The 25,880-nt window shown below is 35.0% G+C and overlaps 1 protein-coding gene across 2 annotated transcripts; it reads left to right on the forward strand.

Annotated features, from left to right (window-relative positions):
* The first annotated feature begins 11,943 nt into the window (after nt 1-11,943).
* Nucleotides 11,944-21,238, forward strand: LOC135832526 (uncharacterized). 2 transcript variants are annotated; one of them, XM_065345825.1, is made up of 11 exons: nt 11,944-12,340; nt 16,223-16,322; nt 16,402-16,507; nt 16,591-16,810; nt 17,204-17,379; nt 17,911-18,094; nt 18,849-19,027; nt 19,136-19,292; nt 19,369-19,581; nt 19,676-19,897; nt 19,965-21,238. In XM_065345825.1, exons 1-11 carry the CDS (start codon nt 12,232-12,234, stop codon nt 20,099-20,101), a joined length of 1,803 nt encoding a protein of 600 aa, XP_065201897.1. In that variant the 5' UTR covers nt 11,944-12,231; the 3' UTR covers nt 20,102-21,238. The 2 variants fall into 2 exon arrangements, with proteins under 2 accessions (XP_065201897.1, XP_065201896.1); XM_065345824.1 differs by lacking the exon at nt 11,944-12,340 and adding an exon at nt 14,402-14,728.
* The last annotated feature ends 4,642 nt before the right edge of the window (nt 21,239-25,880 follow it).

Consider the following 25,880-nt stretch of genomic DNA (forward strand, 5'->3'; position numbering starts at 1 on the left):
TCATCGCCTTCAACCGTATAGTTTACCAAAAAATTCATCCAATTTTTTTCATACTCGATGAATTCCGCTGATTGTTTACATAACGCGTATTAGTAACTGTAAACTGGACACGTAAAATGGGAACGAAGCGCATCACAGGCGACAAAAAGTAAAAAAGAAACGCATCATCGGCACATTTCGCCGACGTTGGCAGGTCGAAATATTGGCGATAATTAGATATTTATAATCGTCCGAAGCTCGTGTATTCTTCAGTTATTAGTTTATCGTCGTATCGTTCACACTAATTCAAAATGTACGGATCAACGGTTTTGTGGTTGTGTCTGGTGCTTTGCGCGTTCGCGTCGGCGAAACCAGTTAAAAACGATGAAGAAGTTCTTAAACAAGTCGCCGAAAATCTTCTGCCGACTGATGTCAAATTCAATGGCAGTAAATTATCAGGTATTCCGATGATGACCGGCGCGTCTCGTCAGGCCTACTATCCTATTACTAATGGAATGGGATACCACAATCTACAGCAATTCACGATTCCTTCCTCGCATTATCCGAACGGATGGTCGCAACAGATGCAGCAGGCGCCGCTTTGGGGCAATAACATGCAATTCAAAGATGATCAGCATACTGAAGCCAGAACGTTCGGCCATTTGAGACCGTCTCTATATTCGCAATACCAGACCATCAGTCCTCAATCGTACGTCGCCGCTCCGATCACTCCAGCTTATCACTATCAACCTTACGAATACGCGACACCTTTGGAATCAGGTTTCAGCCACTACTCCCCATCTTGGTACAGAGACAACGCCGAAGAATTAAAATCTAGGCAATTGTGGAACGCCTTACCATCGCAAAAATACATTTCTCCGATTCAACCGTCCGTCTCGTACGCTTCCAACTACTTGTTCGAAAAACCCGTCTCGACTTACAGCAACATCGAAGGAATCTCTCAACCACAGATGTACCAGTCGATGCCAATGCTCCTCAATAAAGAAGCACCAGTCCACTCTCAATTCAGAGATGCTGATTCCGCCGAAGCACAGTTACCACCACGTGGCGCAGATATCATGATCGACAACCAATACAATATGCAAGTCCCGCAAGATTACATCGTACAGAAACTGCAAGGATTTTCAGCTCCTCAAATGTCTGCCGTTCCTCAGCGTGACATGTGGGTCCAACCTCAAATGAGTCGCGCCGCCGAACAACCTCAACTCCAGACAATGGAATACGCTCCTTCGATGTTCCAGAACGAACAATCCAATTTCAAAAGCCTAGAAACCAATCAACAAATCCAGGATCCTTACGTTACTCCTCAAGATCAGGTTTACATTGAACCGTTTATTCCTGAGGCCGGCCATGTTCAAGGTTCCAGAGCTGCCGGATCAGAAATTATGCCAACCTGGCCTAACTACCGACAACAATTGAGAATGGCTGAGATGAAAGGTTTTTTCGACGCCTTGAAACTTACAGCTGATAATCTCGAACATTTGGACCAGCAATACGTCAAAGAACGTGAAATGATGCAGGGTAAATCCAGCGAGTCAACTTCATCCCGTAAAGATCAACTTATAGACACGATGAAAAGTAATGAACAAATGCAGCCAAACAGTGAAAAGAAATTAGAAAACCAAAAATTGATCCAGGGTAAGGATGTCGCCCCATCAGCCAAGATGAACGATGCTCCTGGTATTGGAAGAAATTAGTAAGTTCTTGATGTGATTTCTCCACCTCGGTTTTCTTTTTTATTTATTTGTCGAAATTTTATTTCCTTCCCTCATTGATCTTGAATTTTATGCTTAGTTTTTTTTTTGTACTTTTGATACGAGATTTTTATTTAATAAATCATTATTTTTGCATCGTTTTCGAGAAATTTTTTTATGTCACTAATTTATAAGAATTATTGTGTTTACAAAGTTATGATGGATTTTTTTTTCTCGAAAATACGTATCATCTATGTTTTTCATTCAACTTTTTGAAAGATTTAAAATGAGTTTATAGTGAAAGTGAAATCAACAGGTTTATATTTTTTCATGTTACCATGCTTAATTTCACATGAAAGTTCATCTGAAAAAAATTGTAAGAGTAGGAAACGACAAAAAATGGTTATTTTACTCCAATTTTGATTAAAAATGACTGTTGCAATAGGTATTGTTGAACTAGTGAGTAGATTTTTTCTCATACTTGCAACCCTTATCACTAATTCGAAAGCCATATTTTGAGAATTTTGAACTAAGAATAGGTAATCAATTTTTCATAATCTCCGATTGAACTTGATCATGTGTTTCGTTGGTGAACATCAGTCCGATGATAATAATGTAAGGTAACTACATAGAAATATTGGTGACACTTTATTTCTCAACAAGCATTTACGAGTTCGATTTATTTCAAAACTAAACCGTTATTTTAGAAAGTTTCTCCGTAAATTTTTTGGCTCCACAAATACAAAGAATTTCTTTTAGATGCTATTTCACTCGCTTTGTTATGAAAATCAAACGAATTGTGCTCAATTTCGAGTTTAGTTCAAGATAGTGTTCAATTTGGGTTTCATCTTTGTAAGTGGTTTTTGCTTGGTTACGAAAATAATAATCTTAGTCAAATAACTGGAAATTTCAAAATTTGAACAAAGGATTGATTTTTCTTTTTGCTCTTGAAATTGATTATACATATCATCTTATTGAATGTATTTCTTAATTGAAACGGTTCGAAGCGAAAACGTTGCAACATCTCAAAGATTTCTATCATCTATGATGAAAAAAAGTTTTTTGAAACTTGATACTCACACTACTATGCCTATCATCATCAAGCATGACTGCATGTTTCTTGCAAAATTTGAAAACATTTGATAAATATAGCTCATACACTAAAAGGCTTTTGTACGGTTATTTCGCCAAATCAATTTTTCGATCCTCGTTCAAAAGTTCAATGATCTGTATAAAAAACATTACTCAGTACTCGGCCAATACGCAGGTTATATTTTGTAAGTCACTCAGTTCAAGTTTTACAAGCTCGAAATTTTTTTTGAAAATTTGACATATGTACCTTGGAAAAAATTGTTGTAAAATCAATTCAAAAACGTTCAATAAAAATTGATTGGTATACCTAACTCAAATCCTAATTATAAGTTTCGAAACATTTTTAAAATCTACTCACTCCAGAGCTGTTGATCATAACTCTGACCATGAGCTCTTCAATAAAAGTCTAGGAAACGAGTACAGGGTGTTCCAAAAATTGGATTAATTTTAGTCCAGCGAGTTTTTCAAGAAATTATTTATAATTAAATTTTTTAAAAAAGAACATCAGGTAAGGTTAGAATCTGATTCCAGATGTTTCAATTTTCAAATCGAATAAGAGGAAGGGACAAAGGGATTGTTTTTTATTTTAACGATTTTCACCTACCGTTTGAGTACCTGGATCATGAGAAATATTTGATTAAAAATACATGTTTTATTCTATGCTTAATGATTCAAGTGCTTCGAGTTCTTCGGTTTTCAACGAATCGTTTTGCATTCATTTTCAAGACGAAAACCTTGTATAATTTTATTTTTCAAGTCATTTAAAATCATTCAAATTCAGTTAAATTTTGAACAAATATCAAAAACCCATAGGCCATAATTATGCTCTAGGGCTTTTGATCCGCGCCACAGTGCTCTTGTTCTGCATCATGACCATTGAAACACGTTACAATATCCGTTAAATTTTGCCAATGGTAAAGTACTGAAACATACTCCAGAGGATTACTCGTATAATGACAGGTATTCATCTATCGTAATATTATGGATATTCCATTGGATTCCGGGTATAATCGACATCCGAACAGATTGATGTGGTAATGAAGTAAGTAATATTTATTCATAACTATTTACGATCCATTGGTTTCGTGATTTTTCTGGTTTTCAAGAAACACATAAAATTGGTTCGATTCACATATATACCTAAGGTTTGTTGAACATAAAATTTTCATACAATACATTTCATGTTTTTTTCTTTTTCTTTTTTCGTAAGAAAGATAGTATGTTTCGTAAATCACAGATATTCCAAAAAAGTAGCACCGCAAATATTTTAAACGCCTTTTCTGTGATGAATTGCTACACTATTACGTCTGAAGTTTCAAGTTTCAAATAAGGTAGGTATCCGTTTGTATAGGCCTACCTAAATAACGAGATTTAATCAGAAGAAGGCTGTGAAGTGGAATGAAATCTTTCATTTAAGCCAGTCTGAATTTCGTAAATGCAGAGCTAAAATTTATTATAACGGTCCTTATTTCGTTCGATTCTGCAGCCAAGACACTGCACCGATCATACAAGCAAGTAATTAGATAAAATATTAATACAGAAAGTACACGTAGCGATAATGAATATGAACCTTGTTCATAGAAGAATGATCGAAAATCCATCATAAAAATATGAAAGGTTCAAAATTGTACTTGCAAAATTTTCACAGTGAATTTGAAAATTTAAAGCCGCCATCTGAAAATCTGAAACCTAGAAAGTTTTTTCAACTTTTTTTTTACCATATTAGTTTCCAAAATGGATTCTCAACATTCCTTAGAGACGCAAAAATATCTAAAATTTGATCAAAAATTGAAAAAAAAAGTCACATTTGCAACTAATTTGAAGAAAGGTAGTTCAAATATTGGCTCCCTTCCGATCTATCTAACACTATTTCACAAACGTACTCGTAAGTTCGGTAGTTGTCAACGACCACGTTTCGAGAAATCTTACATCAGCGAAAACTGAAATAAGTAATGAAATAATTTCACGTCGTGACGATTTTGTAAGATTTAATTCAAGAACTTCACCGTGTAGAAGCGTGTTGCGAGAATAATAAATTGATGAACCTACAGAATTCGTTAATCGAGTGAAATTAGTGGAAAAAAGTAACGGTACCTTAGTAGGTATTAAAAAGTGCTTAAATCCACGGAATTTAAAAATAAACTTATTAAACGTAGTCGATACCAGCTATTCGCCAACGAAGAAGTTAGATCGGTGCTGATGGATTCCAATTTATTGTAAAGTTCGATGAACGCAGTTCTAAGCCGAGTGCTTTATTTTAGGATGTTTAGTTAATAGGAAGTATTCCAGAACAGAAAGGTGACAATTTTGGGTTACACGCAAGCCAACATTATTTTCAATAATGATATTTTAATTTTTGCCAAAATCGAAAAACGTGTAAGTCTAGGTATTTTCGACGAAATATAAGCAAAGGTTCTTCTACAAAAAAAACAAAAGTAACTAAAAACAAAATAATTCGAAAAGTGCGCCTATCTTCGAAACGAACAAGGTGAACTGTAATTTTTTTTTTTTATAAAAATGGCAGTCAAAATAAACTCATCTTTGTGAGATTCTATCAATATCAAAAAGGTGTACCGAAGTTTCAAAAGCATCATCTGAAAGATTCAAATGAATCATGCTTACCAAACTTGAAACCCACGAAAGCGCTTGTGTCAAATTTTCAACACTGGAGTTTCCTCGTTCGGCAGCACTTAGTCATTTTCTCAACAAAATTACAAAAACATAAGAAAACCCAAGCTTATGAACTGAGTTATCTTCGATAAGAGGCGATGAGAATTTGCTGAAAGGGAACTTTTCTGAGGAAAAATAATTCGTATTACAGCCCTTTAAATGAAACTTTTCCTCTCGAAATTTCCACGCAAAAAAAAAAGGCAAAATAATCAGAAATTGCAAACAATTGACAACATTTGAGAAATTGAAGCGGACAAAAGGGGGCTAAGAATATTGATACGTTACTCGATCGACCGACTAATTTACACTCTTACGTGACAAAAATTGCTGGAACAGTTTCCGAGAACATTCTTGCTAGTCACGGGTGTTACATACATTACATACCTCCCGTTGACTCATGAAATCATCATTTTTGAACTTTCAATTCCCCCAAGACAGGCGCATTCATCTTTAAAAATACCGAATGTGCCTTTTAACAATAGCCAAATACTGTCACCTGTGAAGACGAGCAAAGAAGCGTGTGCTTCTTTTCATCATCTTCACACTCACAGTCCAGGTGTATTTTTGGCGAAATAACCGCGTATTGAAAAGGAGAAAAAAATGAATTATCTCGACCGCGGGCTAAAATCACAATGCATTTTTCACGCCGATACACAATCGTTTTAAGTGTAATTTATATGTCACCTCATTTTGAAAATAAACTTAGTCGGCACGCTGCTCGTGTTTTCTTACAGATGCGTTTATTTTAAAGAAGTATCCGAACGACTCGCCCACCCTAAAAAGTGAAAAATTCGCACCTGCATTGCACGTTGATCATCACCAGCTGATGATGATAAATTTTTCCACATAGGGATTCCACGTGAGCAAGAATTCCATGCGATTAGCAAGCAGGTATTTCGGGTTGTCAGGCGTATCGTCGTATTAAATCTATACCAAGCTACACGTCACGGGTGTCTTAATGAAGGAAAAAACCATAACGATAATAATAAAGAAAAACATCATCTTTGAAACCGAGGCGAAAATTTGGTTATAAATTTTTCATTTTAATTTACTCCCGCGTTAGCCATAAAACCATCGTTCGAGGTAGGTCTGGCAGAAGGAAGGAGAGAAGGATATGAAAAGCTGTATTACTCATCAATCAAAGGATTTTTCAGAATATATCTACTTGTCTATTAACACGAGACCGGAATTAATTCCGACGCGAAGAAAAAATTCACTAGGCGAATAACGAAAAAGAATTTTAATAATCCCGAATGATGTATTAGTAAATGATGACTCGGTTGATCGCCGCGCCGGGCACTGCGCCGCGACCAAGGGAGGCGACAGCTCGGCACAGACAGTGATGAGCGATGATACTTATCGACGAAGGGTGTTCAACGTTATGAATAATGTCGGATAATCTATCACGACGAGGTGTATATTTATGAAGGAGGCAATACAGCGCGATACAGGGAGAAAAGGGAAAACTCGACCATGTGGAAACAAACTTCCTCCTTTTCACGTTATACTCTCTTGCGCAAAACCGCATAACTACTTCTTTTTTTTACATCAAAAGGCGAACAGATATTCAAAATTTGCTTCTGTACCAAAAAAAAAAGTAACAGATGAATGAATTTACATTGAACTCATAAGCTTCTTATTAAGTAATTTTTGTCTTCTTTCATCTTCAAAACAACCTCATTTGAAAAATGCACACAGACGCCTGCAACTTGGACACAACAGTTCTTCACATTCCCTTTAGCCAGTTCGAATACCTCCCCCAGGCCCCACCAGAAGAAAATTACTTCCACGATCCTGAAGACTGAGCATGACAACAAAAATGAAACAACCACCACGAAATTATGACAATTTACGTTTCAATACCACGTTCAATGAAGAATAAAAAAAAGGCAAAGCGTTCGCAGAGTACCTATTTTAAAAATCACCCTACGAAGGAAACTCTTGTTTACCCATATTTTCTATCTAGGTAAACAGGGTTTTTCATGTGGGGTGATTTTTAAATTACGACAGCGAGATTCGCGAAATCGACTGCAGAGATTGTGGTGTTTCGGTAATAGAAACACCACAAATTTCCACAATCATTTAGCACACTCCACCCTTACGTGGTAGTGTCTCAATTGTCACACAAACGTTACAAATGTTTCGGTAAGGCTTCTCAAATTACATGTAGTACGAGTGCATTTGGGACAGAGTGTGAAGGTGGTAGAAAATACGTGAATGTGAGAGAAAAAATCAACTAAAACTTTGTATTTGTAAAGCTTTTACCCAGCGCTGGGGTTGAAAGGAAAATTGAAAATTGTGTATACAATATACACATCTGCGTAAACAACACGACGACGATGCATTTTCCTTCCAGTATGTTGAATTTATAAAATCATCTACTTTCTTTGGAAAAAATTCTCAGAAAGAAAATCATCACGCCTTAAAGAATTTTGATACTTAATAATGTGTAAGGAAACAAAGTGACCACACAAACTACCGAATACCGATACTACGAGTAGTTGTCACCAAACTAAGAGACGATGAATTGATTCATTTTTTTCTTCAAAAGGGCATTAGGATACATTACATACTATTTCAAAGAACATCATTCACAAATTTCTATTGCAAGTCAAACGATACCCAACCAAAACGGACGATATGGTGTCAATGTTAGTTATCAGACATGGATTGCTACAATTCGGTAGCTTTCAATCACGAAATCAAGTTCAAAAGATCTCGCCAACGACATTAACGACCTCGTACTTCATTTCACCAAAAAAATATTCAGAACGAAGAGAAACATCCGCGTAAAAACTTACCTAACATCTAACGTAAGATTTGCTCGTTAATCCTGAGACAGTGAGACCTGGAATGAGATTTTCTGTCAGAATAAATTTTTCAGGGCAGAAAAACCCACAAAAATTGATTAATTATTATTGAATGAAAATGCATTCTGATCAATGCTCAAGTCAACATTGATCCCACCATCAACAATCACAATCATTCAAGAAATATTCGCTCAAATAATCCGGCGAGTTGACTGTGAACCAGTGAATCAATCACTGATCAAATACGTACTTCAAGAATTGTGATAACTAAATTTAAAATAAACGTCAATTCGTCCAAGAAACATACTTACTTATTTTGACTATGGTCACATATTCTACAATTAAGTACATAAGTATGTAGAAACGACTTCATCATTCAGCTAATAATTAAACCGAATAAACCAATTTCAATTCGAGGCCGGAAATTAAAAAAAAAAGGGGGATATTTCTTAGTTGATTACTACTAAGGTAAGGAAGGGATGAAGCCGATAAAGGAAAGTATTAGGTACAAATGAAAGCCATCTCAAAATATACGAATACTCCAACTCCTCTAAATTTTAAAATCGTTGTTATGGAATACACATTTTCAATATAGCTACGCTCTCTGTGCATCTAAACTCGCACTCGTAACGAAACTCTAACGCTACCTGTGGTGAAGTTTGAAATTAGCTCGATGTGGTAACAAGTAACAGTATCACTGGAATGAACGCGAGAGAGCGCAACCGTCTCCAAAGTACAAAATGAGGAAAAGCAACAAGTTATACATGCACAATCTAAGACAATATGAGAATATGACAGAACCACCTTTACTTGTATACATAGGTACTTAACTATAACACATTCCTTTAAATTTTACTAAAATAAAATTAATGATTCATTTAGAACTTTTTACATTATTTTACGTTATCTTATTCTTCGAATGTTTCAAGTTGAAGCTGATGCTAAGAGTAAGACAAAATGCAAAATCGACATACTTACTTACGTAATTTCTCGACATCAAATTCACGTTTATCATCTCCATTAAGTATACACGTAAGTTGAGAAACACTCGCATCAAAATTAATCAACTAGTAAGAACCCGAAAACGCAACCATCGATTTACCCAGACGAAGACGAACTGCACTAAAAAGCTAAAAGCTTGAAAATAAAACGTCCACCGACAATAATTTGAAAATGAGAATTAAGAATAGTGCAAAAATCCAAGAAACCGATAGCGAACGTATACGGCACATCTTATCTTTTCGTAGGCATTGATACAATACGCATTTTCATCGAGGATAGTACGAACACGAAATAGTAAAATAGAGACGAACCAAACTTCGCAAAATTAATCAGATAAGAACACAATACAAAAATGCCTCGCACTGCATAAAACTGTCTACAGTTCTACACCCCCGTCTACTGATACGTATAGACGGCCTGTTAGCAGTTCAATTTCAGTATTCATCCTTTTCATCATTATTCGTCGACTCGGCGACGAGAGACTGCCAGGAAAAAACTTATCACATTCTGTTATTGCATAATTTTATGTACTTAGGTAAGGTACTACAATTTTGTTAGGACCTTCATGCCAACGTATAGTTTTCACGTTAAATCAACCAATTGTGATGAAAAAAATTGATGAGTTCTTCAAAATTTGTATACTAAAAAATCAATTTCAAAACAAAGTAGGTACTTGATGATTATTTTTTCTGTATGAGGATCAATTTTTAAGCTACTTCGAAAAAAATTAGTAAGTTCTTATTGAACAATTTTTTTCATTGAACTCAAATTCAAAGAATGAGCCGCCTGGTACATGGACATGGGAAGAAATCACTTGAACGAATGCCAGATTATAAGGAAAAGGAAAATAAACCAAATCAAAAGACTAATACATATGACTGGAAACCCCTGTAACCAAAATTTTCAACGCCGAAGTCATTTTAGGATTTGTCATCTCACCAAAAATCCATTTTCACCGCGCACCGGATATTTTTTATTCAATTCAAAAGTGCAGTGTGCAGTTCATCCTAAATTTTGATTTTGAAAAAAATATGTTTTAGGGGTCAAAAACATATTGAAAATGCCATTTGCATTTCAATTTTGAAGCAGAATCATCACTTGAGAAAATCAACGAAGTTGAACATTGTCCTTCTGAAGGAAAATATGAGGTAGAGGGTAAATTTTTAACACATAGGATGCCAATTATGAGTACATATCTACAATACACCGAACAACAACTCAGAAAATCGCCTTTGAAAAAAATTTTTCAACCATGATTATTACATAGAAAAGGAGAGATATCCCAAAAAAGGGAGGATCTGAAACTTTCCTGACAGATAGTTTTTCAGGGTTTCTAACAAAATTTCTCTGAAGAAATGCAGTACTTTTACAGTACCTTTTGCAGTACCTTATATTTTTTTTATCCAGCTTACACCGACCCCCCACCCCCCAAGAAAAAATTATATTTTTGAACCAGTTGGAATTTGTCGATAAAATTATAAGTATTTCAATTGAAACAAATTAAAATTACAGAAGTAAAAAATTAATCATGGTTTTTTCACAATCACATTGCAAAATATTTTATCAATGTCACATACTTCAAACTTGCCATCTTTGATCTTTTGAGGTACAAAATGAACATTTTAAAAAAAAAAATTTCACCAATTAATTCATTTTGAGGTTTTTAAAAAAATTTTAAATCAATGATTTTGAGAAAAAATACAGTACTTTTCAGGCAAAATGCAGTACTTTTACAGTACTTGCAGTACCTGCTGTACCTGTTAGACACCCTGTTTTTGATAGTGCTCACTTTCCAAGCAAATATCGACCCGAAAGCTCTATACTGAGTAGGTAAAAGATGGGGGAGGGGTCTTCGACTTTTTAGGGGAGAGGAGGGAATTGGAGGGCAGATTTTATAAAAAGTTGATGGATGCCACAAACTATTGTAAGAAAAATTTTGTATTCTCAACTTGAATCATCAATTCTTTACCGGGATACCACAAATTTTTAAATTTACAAGGAAAATCAAAAAAGTTTTTTGGAAAACATTTTTTTGTGGTAATTTCTTATACCTAACTCCTACGAGTACAAACCTATTATTTCCACTCAGAAGTAAGAAAACTGTTTCTCAAATTTTTTTCACTATTTGAGGTTATTATACCCAACTTTTGAATAGGTTCTACATCGTATCGTTTTCACAAGTCACGCAAAACCATTGGAAAAATGAAAAAAAGTTGGAACCCTTTTTTTTTTTACTTTCAAGATGCTGGATACAATATAATCAACTGATCAATTACCACGAAAAAAATCGTCAAAAAACATTTTTTTTTCATTTTCTTTTTTCAAATTTGAAGTCCTAGTAGAAAACTAATGGTTCAAGTTGCGAATTTAAAAATTTTCTGCAATCTGTCGAATCCCCACCAATTTTCAAAAAAAAAATCAGTTTTTCTCACTTTAATCAATTTATACAGGTGGCTCGTGGTCAGGAATTTTTTTTCTTTACCAATGACAATGAGTGAGTTCAATGATCATCAATCGGTATCATAAAATGGTGGAAATCTTTCGATGAAAAAATTCCCACCAACATGCCTAAATCAGACGAGTTGGTAACACTGCTAGATATTTCATTTCGGGAATCCCTCACCAATCACCGCGTCACCTTGCCTGGGTTCCAATCAAACCGCGTAAAGTACTCTTACGATCAGTGATTTTCATTTCGCCGATTTTTACTTTACTCGTCACTCGTTAGCGCATCTTCATGACCTAGACCAGTTTAACTTTACCTTGCGAGTACTTGTTTTCATTACTTGTTTTCGCTTTTATATGATCATGTTTCAGTAATGGTTAAACAATGAGTAAAGCCAGTTTTCGTGAATTTTATTCGAAAATTATATCATGCTTGAATCTACCGAGAATGTGTGTCGAGTACAGTTTTTAATACGATTGCGTTTTTCCAATTTATAAGCTTAAATTTATTTTTTATTATGCAATCGCCGAATTTCATTTTACAAACTATCGCAAGACTTTGTTCATTTTGTTTTTTGATTTGTATGGTAATTACTGTGATAAAATTTACGCATTTTCCTGATTTAGGTGAGTACAACAAATCATTATCCGCAAAAAATTGTCCAATATTTAATCGATTTTTCTTTTCTTCATTCCACGATTTTAATCATAGTCCACAGTGTTACTATGCTCTCTTTGTACATTTTCCTGTTTCAATTTCACTTAATTTTAAATCAACGCGCTTAGGTTAGAGATTTGAAAGAAATTGAGCTATTTAAGCATTTCGTCTTAATTTCAGCAACCGATCAGTAAGAATTGTTTTCCATTAGATAAAGTAGCCTATTTGAGGTTATGATTAAAATTTCAGCTTTTAAAGTGCTCAGTTGAACCTTCCTGCTGTAATAAGTTTACATTTCAAATTGTTTTTCGATTTTGTTTCAAATCAACACTCATCCATTCAGTAAAAACCGGTTTTCATACCTCGTGCATGAAATTCCTGGGTAAGTTCAAATTCAAATTACTGAAAATTTTCGCCCGCGGGTAGCTTATACATCTTCAAGATCATTGCACCCATTTAACAGTAATTCGGATTGATTCGCACAAGGAAGATTCACTTTCTATACATTTTACTTGCATACAAAGTTGGTCTTTTTTCAATGATAAGAAGTTACTTTTATTGTTCATAATATGAGTTAACACTTTCTCTATTTATTTTATCACACTCTGAATGATTTTTTCGTTTCATTTAGTTCGCGGCTGTTTAGTGTTTTGCCTTTCTCTCCTATTGATTGATGTAGGTATTGATGATGCACATACGAGTATGTATTCTTATGAGTCTATAAGTGGTCGTCTATTCCAACACAAGAGTTTTCTTTTTGATTTTTAATGCTCATTACGACTGAAGCATTCATTTTTGGTTCATTGTATTCATGATTATTTAGCCTGTTTCGTAACTTTCAACGTTAGGCAGGTGGAGTGCAAAAGCGAATTATAAAGCGGTATGATGAAAAAGCTATTTTATGAGCGCTTGTATCGTTCATTATTTTACACACTCTAGTAAGTAATTTAAATTTACGTGTATTCTTTCTAAACGAGTACGCGAAAAGCTATCATGTTTCAGTCGGAATTGCGAGCAAATACCTACCTAATTGATGCGATGATGACTTAATGTGTAGGTTACGTTGGGTTTGTGTTTATTTCGCTTGAATTCCTGTAATATGTGATAATGTATGCTTAACCATAAAACCATTAGGCATACTCACTGTAATTTTCGTGTTCATGACACGAAAATTTTAATTTCATCCTGATAATCTTTACTACTCGTATCTTTGTATGTACATACATATAAAGATTTGTGCAGTGGCGTAGCCAGGATTTCGCCAGAGGGGGGGGGGATAAAACCAAATTTCGGGTACAAAAAGTGTAAATTTCAAGGGTAGTTTCCTAAGAAATGCTTTGTACCTAATTCATGATTATTCTGTAAAAACGAAGGAAATATTACAGCTCGAGCGAAATTTTTTCGAAAAATTGGTTCAAAAAACGAAAACACGCTCATTTTTGTATGTCTCATTTCAAATTTTCATCTGCAAGGAGGGGGCAATTACTCCACTTGTCCTCCTTGGCTACACCACTGTCTACATGTGCTTATTCCAAAATATGTAGGTATGTCTAAAAAAGTAAGTAATCCGGGTTTCCGAATTTTTAGAATCTAAGGAAATTATTCTCACCTTCAATATTTTTGAAGCTTTAGATTATAGCAAACACAATTAGCTACTCAAGAGACTTCTATAAATTTCCAAAAGATGAAAAACTGTTCTAGACATTTTGAGTATGCAATTTTTTGAACACCAATCATTTTTCAAATCATTCACGAAGCATTCAAAAAACAATCCCAAGTAGGTACTGGTAGCTATCTAAAGCTAACAACATTTCATTTCTTGACCACTACCTATTGCTCTGAAACACTCACTACAATAACCATTGACGAACTATTCGAAGTAATACGGTAAAGCGTATCTTGATTACGAAACCGTGTTAGGTACATTGCTATTGGTCATTGGTGAAAATATTACATAGTAGATCTCCACTACCGGAAGCGAAGACGGTAGAAAGCATCTATCGATGATGAAACAGTATTGTTGGAGTGCTTGTGTCGTAATCAACATTAAATCACTGTGATTTGATTATTTATTTATTCGATGCACCGAAAAATCTCAATAGAAATGGTACATACGTTTTTTTGCACAATGGATCGCGAACATTTACTTTCGTATCAGTTCAGAATTGCATTTTATTTAGTGAAGTTATCGTGGGTGAATTTGTCATCGGTGTAGTTCGGCTCGACATGAAATAATCGAATAATGAATACGAAAAGTGATCTTCCATTAAGGATAGAATCTGGAGCGGGTAAAAGTTTAATTGTGTTGGCATTTTTTTTGTTTCTTGGGTTGTCGTTATGGTTTTCTCCGTTGCCGAGTAAGTTTTGAAAATGTTTCCTTTTAAGTAAATGAGTATTTAAGGTACCTATCTGCTTATGATAGATAGCAAAACATGCATTAAAATTTATGCAAATTATATGACCCAATAAATGAAGCTATAACTTCGTGTTATTGAATAGGTACCTACGTGACTTCTTTTTCATTTGAGAATATCTTTATTATTATTTTTTTTTTAAAGAAATAAATCTGATTTTGACAATTTTGAGGGGATAAACATTTCCGTCGCCCTCATCCCTCGATCTTCATACTTGAAATATTTCATGGTGTACACAAGTATTCACTGCAATTTTTCTCATCAAAAAACATTCTCTTATTAGGAGAATTTTCGTTATTTTCAATAAATTTGGAGGACTAGGACTCTCGATTTCTCAGCCACGAGGTAAAAATCAAAATGTTTTGAGATTTGATTCTCACGTTTTTAAGAAAATAAAGTGACAAAACGCGCAAAACCCACTAAAATGCCGATCTTAAAAATGTTGATGACAATACCTTTCTTTAATTTGTCGTCACGACTCTTATACTGTTAATTTGAACGAAATACATCAATCAAAAAAATTATCAAGTTTGGTAAACTTTTGCTATATCCACTAAGCGATTTTTTCTTTAAAATTTTACCGCTTTCAACTGCTGTCATTCTGACTGAAACTCAAAAAACAGATCTCAACTCGCGCTCCAAACGGCTAAGCTTTTTTTTTTCATAAAGATCAATACGAAAAAGTATTTTAAAAAAGATTTTTTGTCAACGTAACAAGTCTAAAATTATTGTTTGAAAACTTTAAAAAAAATATCGATGTAGGTACTTGTACTTGTGGGAAGTGTTGGGAGGAGGAGGAAAGAGAATTCGGGCCAGAATTTAAAAATCAACGATTTATACACAAAATAGAGTGCTTACTAAAATCCAAAAAGCGAAATTCGTACTTTTTTCGTAAGTACTCTGAAAATTAAATCTCGTATGTATTATGTTGACTTCAACCTTGGTACTTCCCCCCACACCCCACAAAAAACAACAACATGAGTTTTCAAGTTCGGAGATATTTAAAATTCGAAATTCATCGCTTCAATCAATACTTTTATCCTTTCCAGCAATTCGTGATTACCCAAGTTTGGGCAAAAAACATACTCATCTCTGAAAGTTTACACACTCTTCAACAAAGTTCGCGTTCATACTCTACTTAAATTCGGAATCAAAAAAAAAAATCTTAAAACGTAATGGTTTAATACGGAAAGTCAAAGATTATATTTTATCAATTAATTTGAGCATAATTAGCTATGCACCTCTATTTTTAAAACTTTTACCGCTCATTCGAATCCTGAAAAAAAAAACGGTTGTAGTTCTCCATCATTTTCTTTCAATATTATTTTAATCCTCCACTTTCTTTTCTCAACTTCCTGAAAAAATTGAGTGAAAACTCACGTATCCGTTTCTTAATTAATGATTACCCTCAACTTCGACTTTCTTCAACTTTTACAGATGCTCCAGAAATATCATGTGATAGGCCATGTCATGAATTGGAATGGCCGAGAATTTGTAGATTAAAATTTATTTTAGAATCTCATTCAATCCCCTACAGGTAATCATTACGAGTACATACATACAATAAATACTCCCCCCCTCCTCTACAATTTTCAAACATGGTATTCTGCTTCCAGAAATTGTAGCTCACTCGCTGGTCAATGTTCCTTCGAAGAATTACAGTACAAAGCAGGAAATAAATTATTAACAGTAAATAGGCAAATACCAGGCCCAAAAATTCACGTAAGACATAATTTCACGAGCACGTAATAATTACGGGAAAAGCATGTAAAATATTATAATTACATTATGCGTTTATTTTGAAGGTTTGTGTTCACGATATATTACTGGTAGACGTTGTCAATCGACTACCAGATACCAGTGTTTCAATCCATTGGAGAGGTCAAGTTCATCGTAATGAACCTATGATGGATGGTGTGCCAATGATTAGTCAATGTCCTATACCAACATACACAACGTTTCAGTACAGATTTCGAGCCTCAGACCCGGGAACACATTTTTGGCATTTGCATAATAAAGATACCGGTTAGTATGTCGTATTACTAATACCTCTAACACCTTAAAGCTACCTGCTCGTTTACAAAGAATGGTGTTATATGAATATTCAGGTATGAACAGGTGAAGGTGATGTCTTACGCGTAAATTTACTGTATCGAAAAACAATTTGTCTGAAGTTCGTGTGCTTACTACTTTAAATAGTTAGGAAACAAAATCAGATAAAAATGCAATACTTTTATCACAATAATGAGCAACATGAAATCACATTTTTTTCTGATTAGCTATTCTCTGTGAAAGAAAAAATAAAAGACGAAATAGTAAGGCATTTTGGCATTCATCAATTAGTAATTTCAAAATGTATTCCTTTACTAATGTTATTACATAATTGGGTGATGCTATTTTTAAATATCTATTTTACAGGATCAGCTGCTTTGAACAACATTTATGGTTTAATGGTAGTACGAGAAGCAAAAAAAGTTGAGCCGCATAGTGCAGTCGTAGACTATGATCAATCTGATCACACAATAATTGTAAGAAGCGTGGAAAATCATTCTCAATCTTCGATATTAATCAATGGACGATACGCAAAGGCTAAAGTAAGTTTTATTGAAGGTATTTACTACAACAATAGCTTCCTGGTATTATCACACACAAAAATTTGACCCGTCATTATCTGATAATTAATTATAAATTCCGATAGAATAACCTTAGTGAACAGGAACCTCAAAAATGATTGATGGAGTTACCTGACAATCCAAAATAAACTTTTAAAACAGCACAGGCAAAGAGGTTTGCTAAAATTTCAGTTTTCTCACTTCAATAAGCCCTCCAATATTTTCAAGAATTTCTTGTAATGCCATTCTAGTTTTCACAGCAACTCATCATTTTTTGTACGCTACGAAATTTTTCGAAATGATTATAAACAATTGAATGGACTTCTGAATAAAAAAATAATTTCAAAAATGTTTTCGAATTCAAAATGCTTCTTGAGTGAGAAGTGAACATTTAAAAATAAAGAAATCCTGCAACAAAAATCTTGAGTGTTTGTACAATAATTTTCGAGTAGGATGTAGGAACCTATACCATACCATATACTCGTACTAAATCTTCAAGTTGTCTCACCACAGGTCGACAGCCCAGTTTCATTTCAAGTACTGCAAAATAAGAGGTATCGTTTTCGATTGGCTTATGGTGGAGGAGACATCAAATGTCCTATTTCTTGCACGATCGAGGATCATAAGTTATTAATTATTGCTTTGGACGGAAATGCCATTCAACCAGTTTCTACGTCAAAAATTACGTTAGTCCCAGGTGAGTATTTTATGCATAAGGTATCTTTTTCAAGTATTTACTGGAAGTGATCACAGAGAATTTTCTGAAAGACGAGTAGAATAGAAAAAGACATAAATGTCCCTTCAAAATCATGAAACGTGAGGTTGTGGGCCATGTGGGGAGAAATGTTCACTCTTTCCTCTCAGGGCTCAACTGTAACTCTTTCTGAATTTACCTTGAAAAATCTTATTGCGTACGTTTAAAAAAAAAATTGAAAAAAATATGTTCAATTGCTTCATTGTACTCTGCAGGTGCTGGAAAAAATGCGAAAATAATAATTTTTACCATTTTGCTTAACTCTCGGAGGGGGATGAGAGAAGCGTAAAAGTAAAAATTACTGAAAGTTGAATCAAATGAAAGATCAATTTTTTTGAAAATGATTTTTTTGGATGTTCAAAAGAAAATGTATTCCTTATCCCGCAGAGAAAAGGGGATAAGAGCTCAAAAATCGTCACTAAAACGATGCTTTCGAGTTGACATTCCAGAATGTATGCAGCATTAGAAAATGTTCTGTGTTCCAACACCAAGTCTAGCAAAACCTGATCCAATAAAAATCTTAATCAATGAAGTAAGGTTTTTGCAAGGTCGTTTTGAGGTCTAGACACAACTTTGGTGCCATTCACCATTTAGCACTTGAAGAAAAAAAGAGAAAAACTATCACTCGTAGTAGTCGTAGTAACTACGTATATCACTTGATCCAGGTTTATCTACACAATCACGTTGTTTGTTATAGGAGAGCGGACAGATTTTGTTTTACGGGCAAACCAGGCCATTAAAACGTACAGCATTCAATTCAATTTCATCGATGGTTGTCATATGAACAGTTCTTCGTACGCCTTATTAAATTACACCAATAATAAAGCAGAAAAAACACAGAAAATCGAAAACGATAATAAATTTCCATACAAACCAGTGAGTAGTCAAACCCAATAAAACATCATCATCCAGCACTGATGATTTTATTTGATTAAAGACGAATAAAAATTTTTAATATGTGCTTGTAAACTATTTTTTGAACAGGTTTTCTCAACGATTTTCAACGATCAATGCGACAAAAATTCCTTCTGCTTGGAAAATATTAAAGCCCACGATAAAGTTTCCAACGACGTGAGCCGAATCGATACAGCTTTTTACTTATTTTATAATTATCGAAATTTTCAAATCGATGGTGTGCAAGGTAAGTTTAAATAAGTTCGACGTTTTCCATAAGCATCACTTCGCATTTCAAGTTGACTTTCGTCCTCATTTTTCAGGTTCTTTCAAAGTAGCCAACGTTAATAATATTACTTTTACATATCCACCGTCGCCTTTAATAAGTCAAATTGCCGATGTTCCTAAAGAAATTCTCTGTAATGGAGAAAAACTTCCCAGCGACTGTGATAAAGAAAATGGTAATACTTGCCAGTGCACTCACGTAATCGATATCAACGTAGGATCAGTAGTGGAATTAATTCTCGTACACCAAGGTAAAGTTTCACATTTCGTTAACTCCAACTCGAATGATAATCACTCGTATCTTTAAAATCGTGCCTACAAATTCATTTTTTCATTTTCAAACAGAAAAAAACGCCAAACATGGTCACATATTTCATCTGCATGGTCACAAATTCTACATCCTTGGTCGTCGAAAACTCGATTCTTCGATAACTGTCGATGAAATCAAAGATCTCGATGCTGCGGGGAAACTGATCGATAGAAATGTAGAAAATCCTCCAAAAAAGGACACTTTAATAATACCACCTGCAGGAATGGCTGTAATACGATTCGTCGCTGATAATCCAGGTAAGTACCAAACTGAGCAATTTTTTAAGCCAAATTCAATTTTTGAAAATAACTTTCGTATCTATAGGATACTGGTTACTTGAAGAGGAAAGTGGATCGCACGGTATGGAAGTAGTATTTAATGTGATAGGATCTCAACATAATGTACCGGAATCATTTCCACGTTGCGGAAATTGGATAGGCCCTAAATATTTTTTCGCCTAATGCAGTGATCCGTGTTTACCATTATTTATACCTAGGTACTCGTAAAGTTTCAATTGTGATAAAAAAAATTAATTTTTCGTCTCTAAAAAATTACATGTAGACTCTCTATCAAATTGTACGTCGCACACACCATACCAGTGTCGAGACTTGAGAGCTTTTAGTTGTTAAAGACGTATTACTGTAGGTACATATTATTTATTTTTAGCATATTTTTTTTCTTCGTTTTATGAATTTGAGCACAAAATGTTCCTTTTTCGTATTAATAGGCTATGTATGTGCGGAGATTGAAATACCTATACCTACGTACTTATGTACCTACATTTATTTATGATGATACTTTGGTGGATAATTCATTTTTCGAAAGCATTGTTTTTACTCGAGTTCGACCACATAAATGAACTGATATTTCAAAATCGGCAGAATGGTCCCGAGTGGACGGAGTATGCGATTGGGTAAAGGCCGACTGTTGATGATTTGCAAGTACAGAAGGTGTAAACGATTTATACGGAGTGTTCAAGAATATTGATCATGAAAATATAAAAAAATGGTATGTGGTAGTTTCCTTTCAATGAAACAAAAAATTAAATTTCACTAAGTACTTTTGAAAAACTCTTTATTTCAACGCATAGAAAATGGTTCCCAACATATAATTTTTGAAAATGATTATTTTTAATGAAGTTATTGATTCATCAATTTTGTACAGTTTTATGTGTATCTATACATAGTATGTAATTCATTTTTTTTCGAATTTGGAATTTTTTCTCTTTTCTTGATTATAGGTAGGGATGTTTATCTTCTCACGTCCAATATTCTTGGACCCTGTGTACGCTTGGAAAATAAAATCGTTTGTAATTGGTCGATAGTGCGGTCGAAAAATATAATGATTTGCACACTTCTCATTGTTTCAAGTTTGAAATTTTTGAAGTGGTCTTTATGAATTCGGTCGTTTGTTTGGATTCGAAATCATCTCCATTGTTTGGGGTGCCAGTGACGACATATAATTGAACCATAAGTTTATGTATTTCATACGCGTATTATTATCATCCATTCAGAAATTATACCAATCTGATTGTTATTTCTCTCAATTTTTCGTTCTGTTATTTTTTTTGATTTAGTACATTTTTGTTTGTTACCCAACGTCGTTTGTTTATTTCTACATTGTAACGCAGACTGAAAAAATTAATGCGGCCTAATCAGCCAGGTTAGCATCAGAGTATTTTACTACCAGAGTTTTTTCCTCAAAATTGAGAAAACCACAAAAATTCTATTCTCTCAACGTATTTTTAGCAATTATACATACATACATACAACGTTCCAAGTTGAATTCATCTCGAGTTGAAGAGCAAAAATGTCAATTTTGTTCAAATTACTCTTAAAATTTCATCTACATATTCAAATGGAAAGTATCACTGCACAAGTCAAATACAAGGTAATGAAAGATTGTTTTGAAAGTGAAATTGGCCATTTTCCACTGGTTCATCGACTTGAAATCTAAGCTCTTTTTACAACGATTCATTTTCAAAATTCTAAAATTGCGCCTCGATCACGCAATGGTTCCAAGTTTTACCTCTATGTCGAGTTGAAATTCGAATAGCAAAATACTTTCTAATAGGACGCTCTGTATAATCACCCGGCATCCACCTGTTCCATCAATCCTTCTATCGTCAGTCCTACTTGGCAAATAAATACCGATCAATTCGTACCCTTCGTTCTCATCTACCACTCTCTTCCCACATTAAAAACCACCCAATACACTACGAAGCAGTCAGCCTTTGCATATTCGAAATTAAAACCCATAAAACACACGTTAATGGTTTTCGGCGACAATTTAACCAAAAGTCATCGACGATCGTAAATTAAATCGACACAGCGTACGCAGCTCTCTGACCATAGAGGAAACACGGTAGCACGGGAAATCGCTATCGACCGACAATTAATAGGTAATAAAAAAGGCTCTTATATTCGTTAGTTTCAATTTTTTTAATCGCGCCAATATTTATCGTCGTATTTTCCGACTCATTGGCCGAATTAGCGCAGCGTCGACGAACAACGCCATCGTCGTTAATTAAAAACCACCACCTAACCATATAAATTACCATAATATACGCGTACAACAAGGTGGAAATCGAGCGTCAAACAAAACCAAGCATCTATATGAATAGAAAAGAAAAAAAAGCACAGAGCAGAGCAAAGGTTACATGACTACGTCGTACAGTATAGAGCCCGTTCAGTATCATCATCGACATCATCGACGCTTTATGCAGGTGCTTTTCACCAAGAGACATTTTTCCACATCTTGGTGGCATGGCAGTGGTGGTCGTCATTGTCGTCGTTATAACAACTATACCATTACCAAAGTTGATGGTGGTGATGGTAGAGGCGCGAAAGAAAAAAAAAAGTTCTTTTCCCTATCTGTCGCATCTCGTTGTCTCGCTTTTCTTACATTATATACGTAAGATTATTAACGCGGCGTCTCCCCTCTGGGATGCAACCTCTCTGTTCGTCGTTATCGTTGAAAAAAGCGAGTCGGAAAAGCGGAAAGAAGAGGAGAAAAAAATAGAATAAAATAAAATAAAAAGTAAAATCCATATTTACCATGTGCAAACACAAAAGACCGCGTCGAGAAAGATATTATTTGAAAAAGAGAAAACGCGGCGACACGGTCTTTTATATACAAAATGATCGCGGCCCATTGTGAACAGACGGAACAATACGAGCGCGTGACGCAACAAAAGCTTCTCCCGCGCAAAAAGCTCCCATTCAAAGGAATGAAAGAAATTGTATTTTCTTCTCTATCAGAATTCATAGATCGAAAAAAGAGGTAAATCGAAATTATCGTAAATTATCTAAAGGCTACGGTATGGATAAACGCCGCGCGATTCCTCGTCCTTTCCTTCTTTTTTGGCGTTGGCCGATTTTCATAGTCGTCGATGTCGTAGTCGGGAGGTGATACAATATAATAATAATCTATCGCCCTTCACTTACGTCATCTTATTGTTTCGAGCCCTCAGCAGTACGCTCGGCTAAATTACACGCGTCATTTTAACCACCCGAAAAGAAAAGCAGAGGAAGGGTTTCTTTGAAAAAGGCCATCGACATTTTATAGTAAATACGAGTTAACACTCATCATCGTATATCGCGATCGTCACATAAGTACCTATTTACACAGTTTTCTCTTCTATTGATGAAAGTCAGTCGATTGTTTCGGTGGCCAGAGTAACCAAGATTTCTAGGACAATGCAAATTCAGCAATTTCAACCACAATTCGAGCCCACTTCAAGAATTGAAATGAAAATCACACCAAAGTAAATCATTTAGATGCACTTTTAGATCTCGAGCCAAGATACCAAGTAAACCCCAAAATGAGAGAAATCGTTTCACCGAGACATTTATATGTACGAGCAACGATACACCATCAACCATTCATAATCTTGCAACAAAGCAAAAGCAAGGGCGAGTAAGAGCAGAGCGAACGAGCGAGAAGTCTACGCTAAAACGTAAAAAATTCTAAGAAACGGCGATACGTAGCAACGTCGATGGTGGACAGGCGGCGTTGGGGAGAGTCAAGGTGATTTATACCCATAAATATATGTACACGAGCGGGAGCAGTGTATCGCACGTAGACGTTTAATTCAAAATACCGAAGAACTATCTTTTTTTCCGGCATGCTTCATCGTCACCAATGATTATTTATTTTTATCCCCTTTTGTTCATAAGGTTTTACAAAGTTTACATCGAAAATCGACATAAAACTTCAACTTTCCATTCATTTCTAACAATAGAGATTTTTCCAAAAGACATCGAGATAGCTGTAAAAATTCTATGGAAATGGATTTTTCATCATAGAAAAAGAGAGTACGACGACGACTACGACGATGGCGATGCTTTGAATACAGCGCAGCAGAAGTACACAATATACAACACTACACACACACAAGGAGCAATACGGGCATTACTTTTTTGCTTTTCTTTTTTTTTCTCACTCTACCTCGGTCTTTGTCGCTCTCTCACCATCAGCCAGCCTACTCGTGCTTTCTTTTTAATTTTGTCTCTTTCTGAGCATTGGTTCGCTCTCTCGCAAATATACTTACAATGTACACATATACGTACAATACGTGTACGACAACGGACTTCATTTCGCACTTGAGTCGCGTCTCTGGTGTGAATAGAAACGGCGCGGCGGAGTCGTTTTACCGCGTTTTTTCCCCTCGCAATTTTACCTCATTTTGACCCCCTCGGAAGCTGATTTCCAGAGTTTTTGACTTGATAGTTGATACGAGATTCCGGATGACCAGGATGTGAGACAAACGGTCACTATTGCATTCCCCAATATCCACAATGATGGTTGCCAGTATTTATGTCTAACGTATCGGTTGGTAAAAGCGTTCAATTCACGCCGCTTTTTCTACATTTTCGAGAAACTCCTGCTGTCCTGTTCATACTTGGTTACAAGTCAGAAATTGGTGAATTTTTTTTTCGTTAATTGTTGCATTTTCCAACAGCAAATACCTACTCATTTTTTTCAATGCCACAGTCAAATATGGTTTACCTCGAAAACTCCGAAATTCGATGAAGGTACAGTTCTGAAATTGTTACCGGAGTCGAAGTTGCAGAACATCGGGTTGTGAGGAACCCTCCATGGCTTCAACTTTACCACTAAAAAAGACCAACAAGGGTTGGATAAGCGTTGAAAACGCGAAGAGAGATTTCAAAATTCAAAGGCGAGTACTCTTTGTTCAAAATTTACGCTCATTTTCAATGCAGCAGTCTTCAAAAAATTAAGAAATTCTCATGTATTCTACTTTCTGATGAAAGGATTCCCCATTTTTGGATATTTCAACATTTTCGTTGTCTTTTTGAGAAGTAAGTTATAGGTTTAGGTATGCATAAAATAGATCGAATGGAGGAAACAAATCCAATAAGGAAAAATTGGTACTACAACTACTTCACTTGGTAGAACGGACAACCTAGAGAGCTGGTAGAGAATCATTCTCGTGTCGTATTGGTTGACTGAAGAACTTGGTAGGCGCTTGTTCTGGTGAAATAAAAATTTTTTTCAAGAAGTCGTGTTTGTTTGTTCGATGCCTTCATAGAGTCGCAGTGCCTATCGGATGTTTGCGGTAATGCCTGTTGGAAATTGTACGTACACTGACAGCGGATTTCAAAAATTCAAGATGTTCTCCCCTAAAAAATAACTCAATCGATCTGCTTTTTGGATTTTTTTTACAATAATTAGAACGATTCCTGATAATTACGATCCAAAAATATACGTTTTTATGAACAATTAACAATGCAGCACATTGCTTCTATTAACCCTTACACGCCCAGGTGAATCCTGAAATGCGATGTAAAAATGCTTTCGATATCTTAAATTAGATTAACACACGTTTCACTTTGACTAACACTTCGCCCTCCCAGCCGCAATTCAATATTATGAGCATTTATGCGTTTTTCAGTGTTTGTTTCTGTCATTTGAGGTTTACTTGGGAATATTCCCATATTACCTACTTACTCGACATTCTGTTTTTACGGCATTTTTCCGAAACGAGTTTACCAAATTTGTATAAAAACGCTCTGGTCAACTCTGACTACTCCTTTCCTGATTTCATTTTATGAAAGCTCAACAACCAATGTGCTCATCCAAAAATGGAGCATTGGTCCCCGTATTTCGTTACAACTTTTGTCAAAGTATGTTCCCCAAAAAGAGGGCGAGGGTGTTTATTCAAAGTATGCTTTCACTCATTCACAACATCGAATGAAACCAAATCATACAGTTCCA

The sequence above is a fragment of the Planococcus citri genome, chromosome 1 (genome assembly GCF_950023065.1).
Source record: "Planococcus citri chromosome 1, ihPlaCitr1.1, whole genome shotgun sequence".
In the NCBI taxonomy this organism is placed as follows: Eukaryota; Metazoa; Arthropoda; class Insecta; order Hemiptera; family Pseudococcidae; genus Planococcus; species Planococcus citri.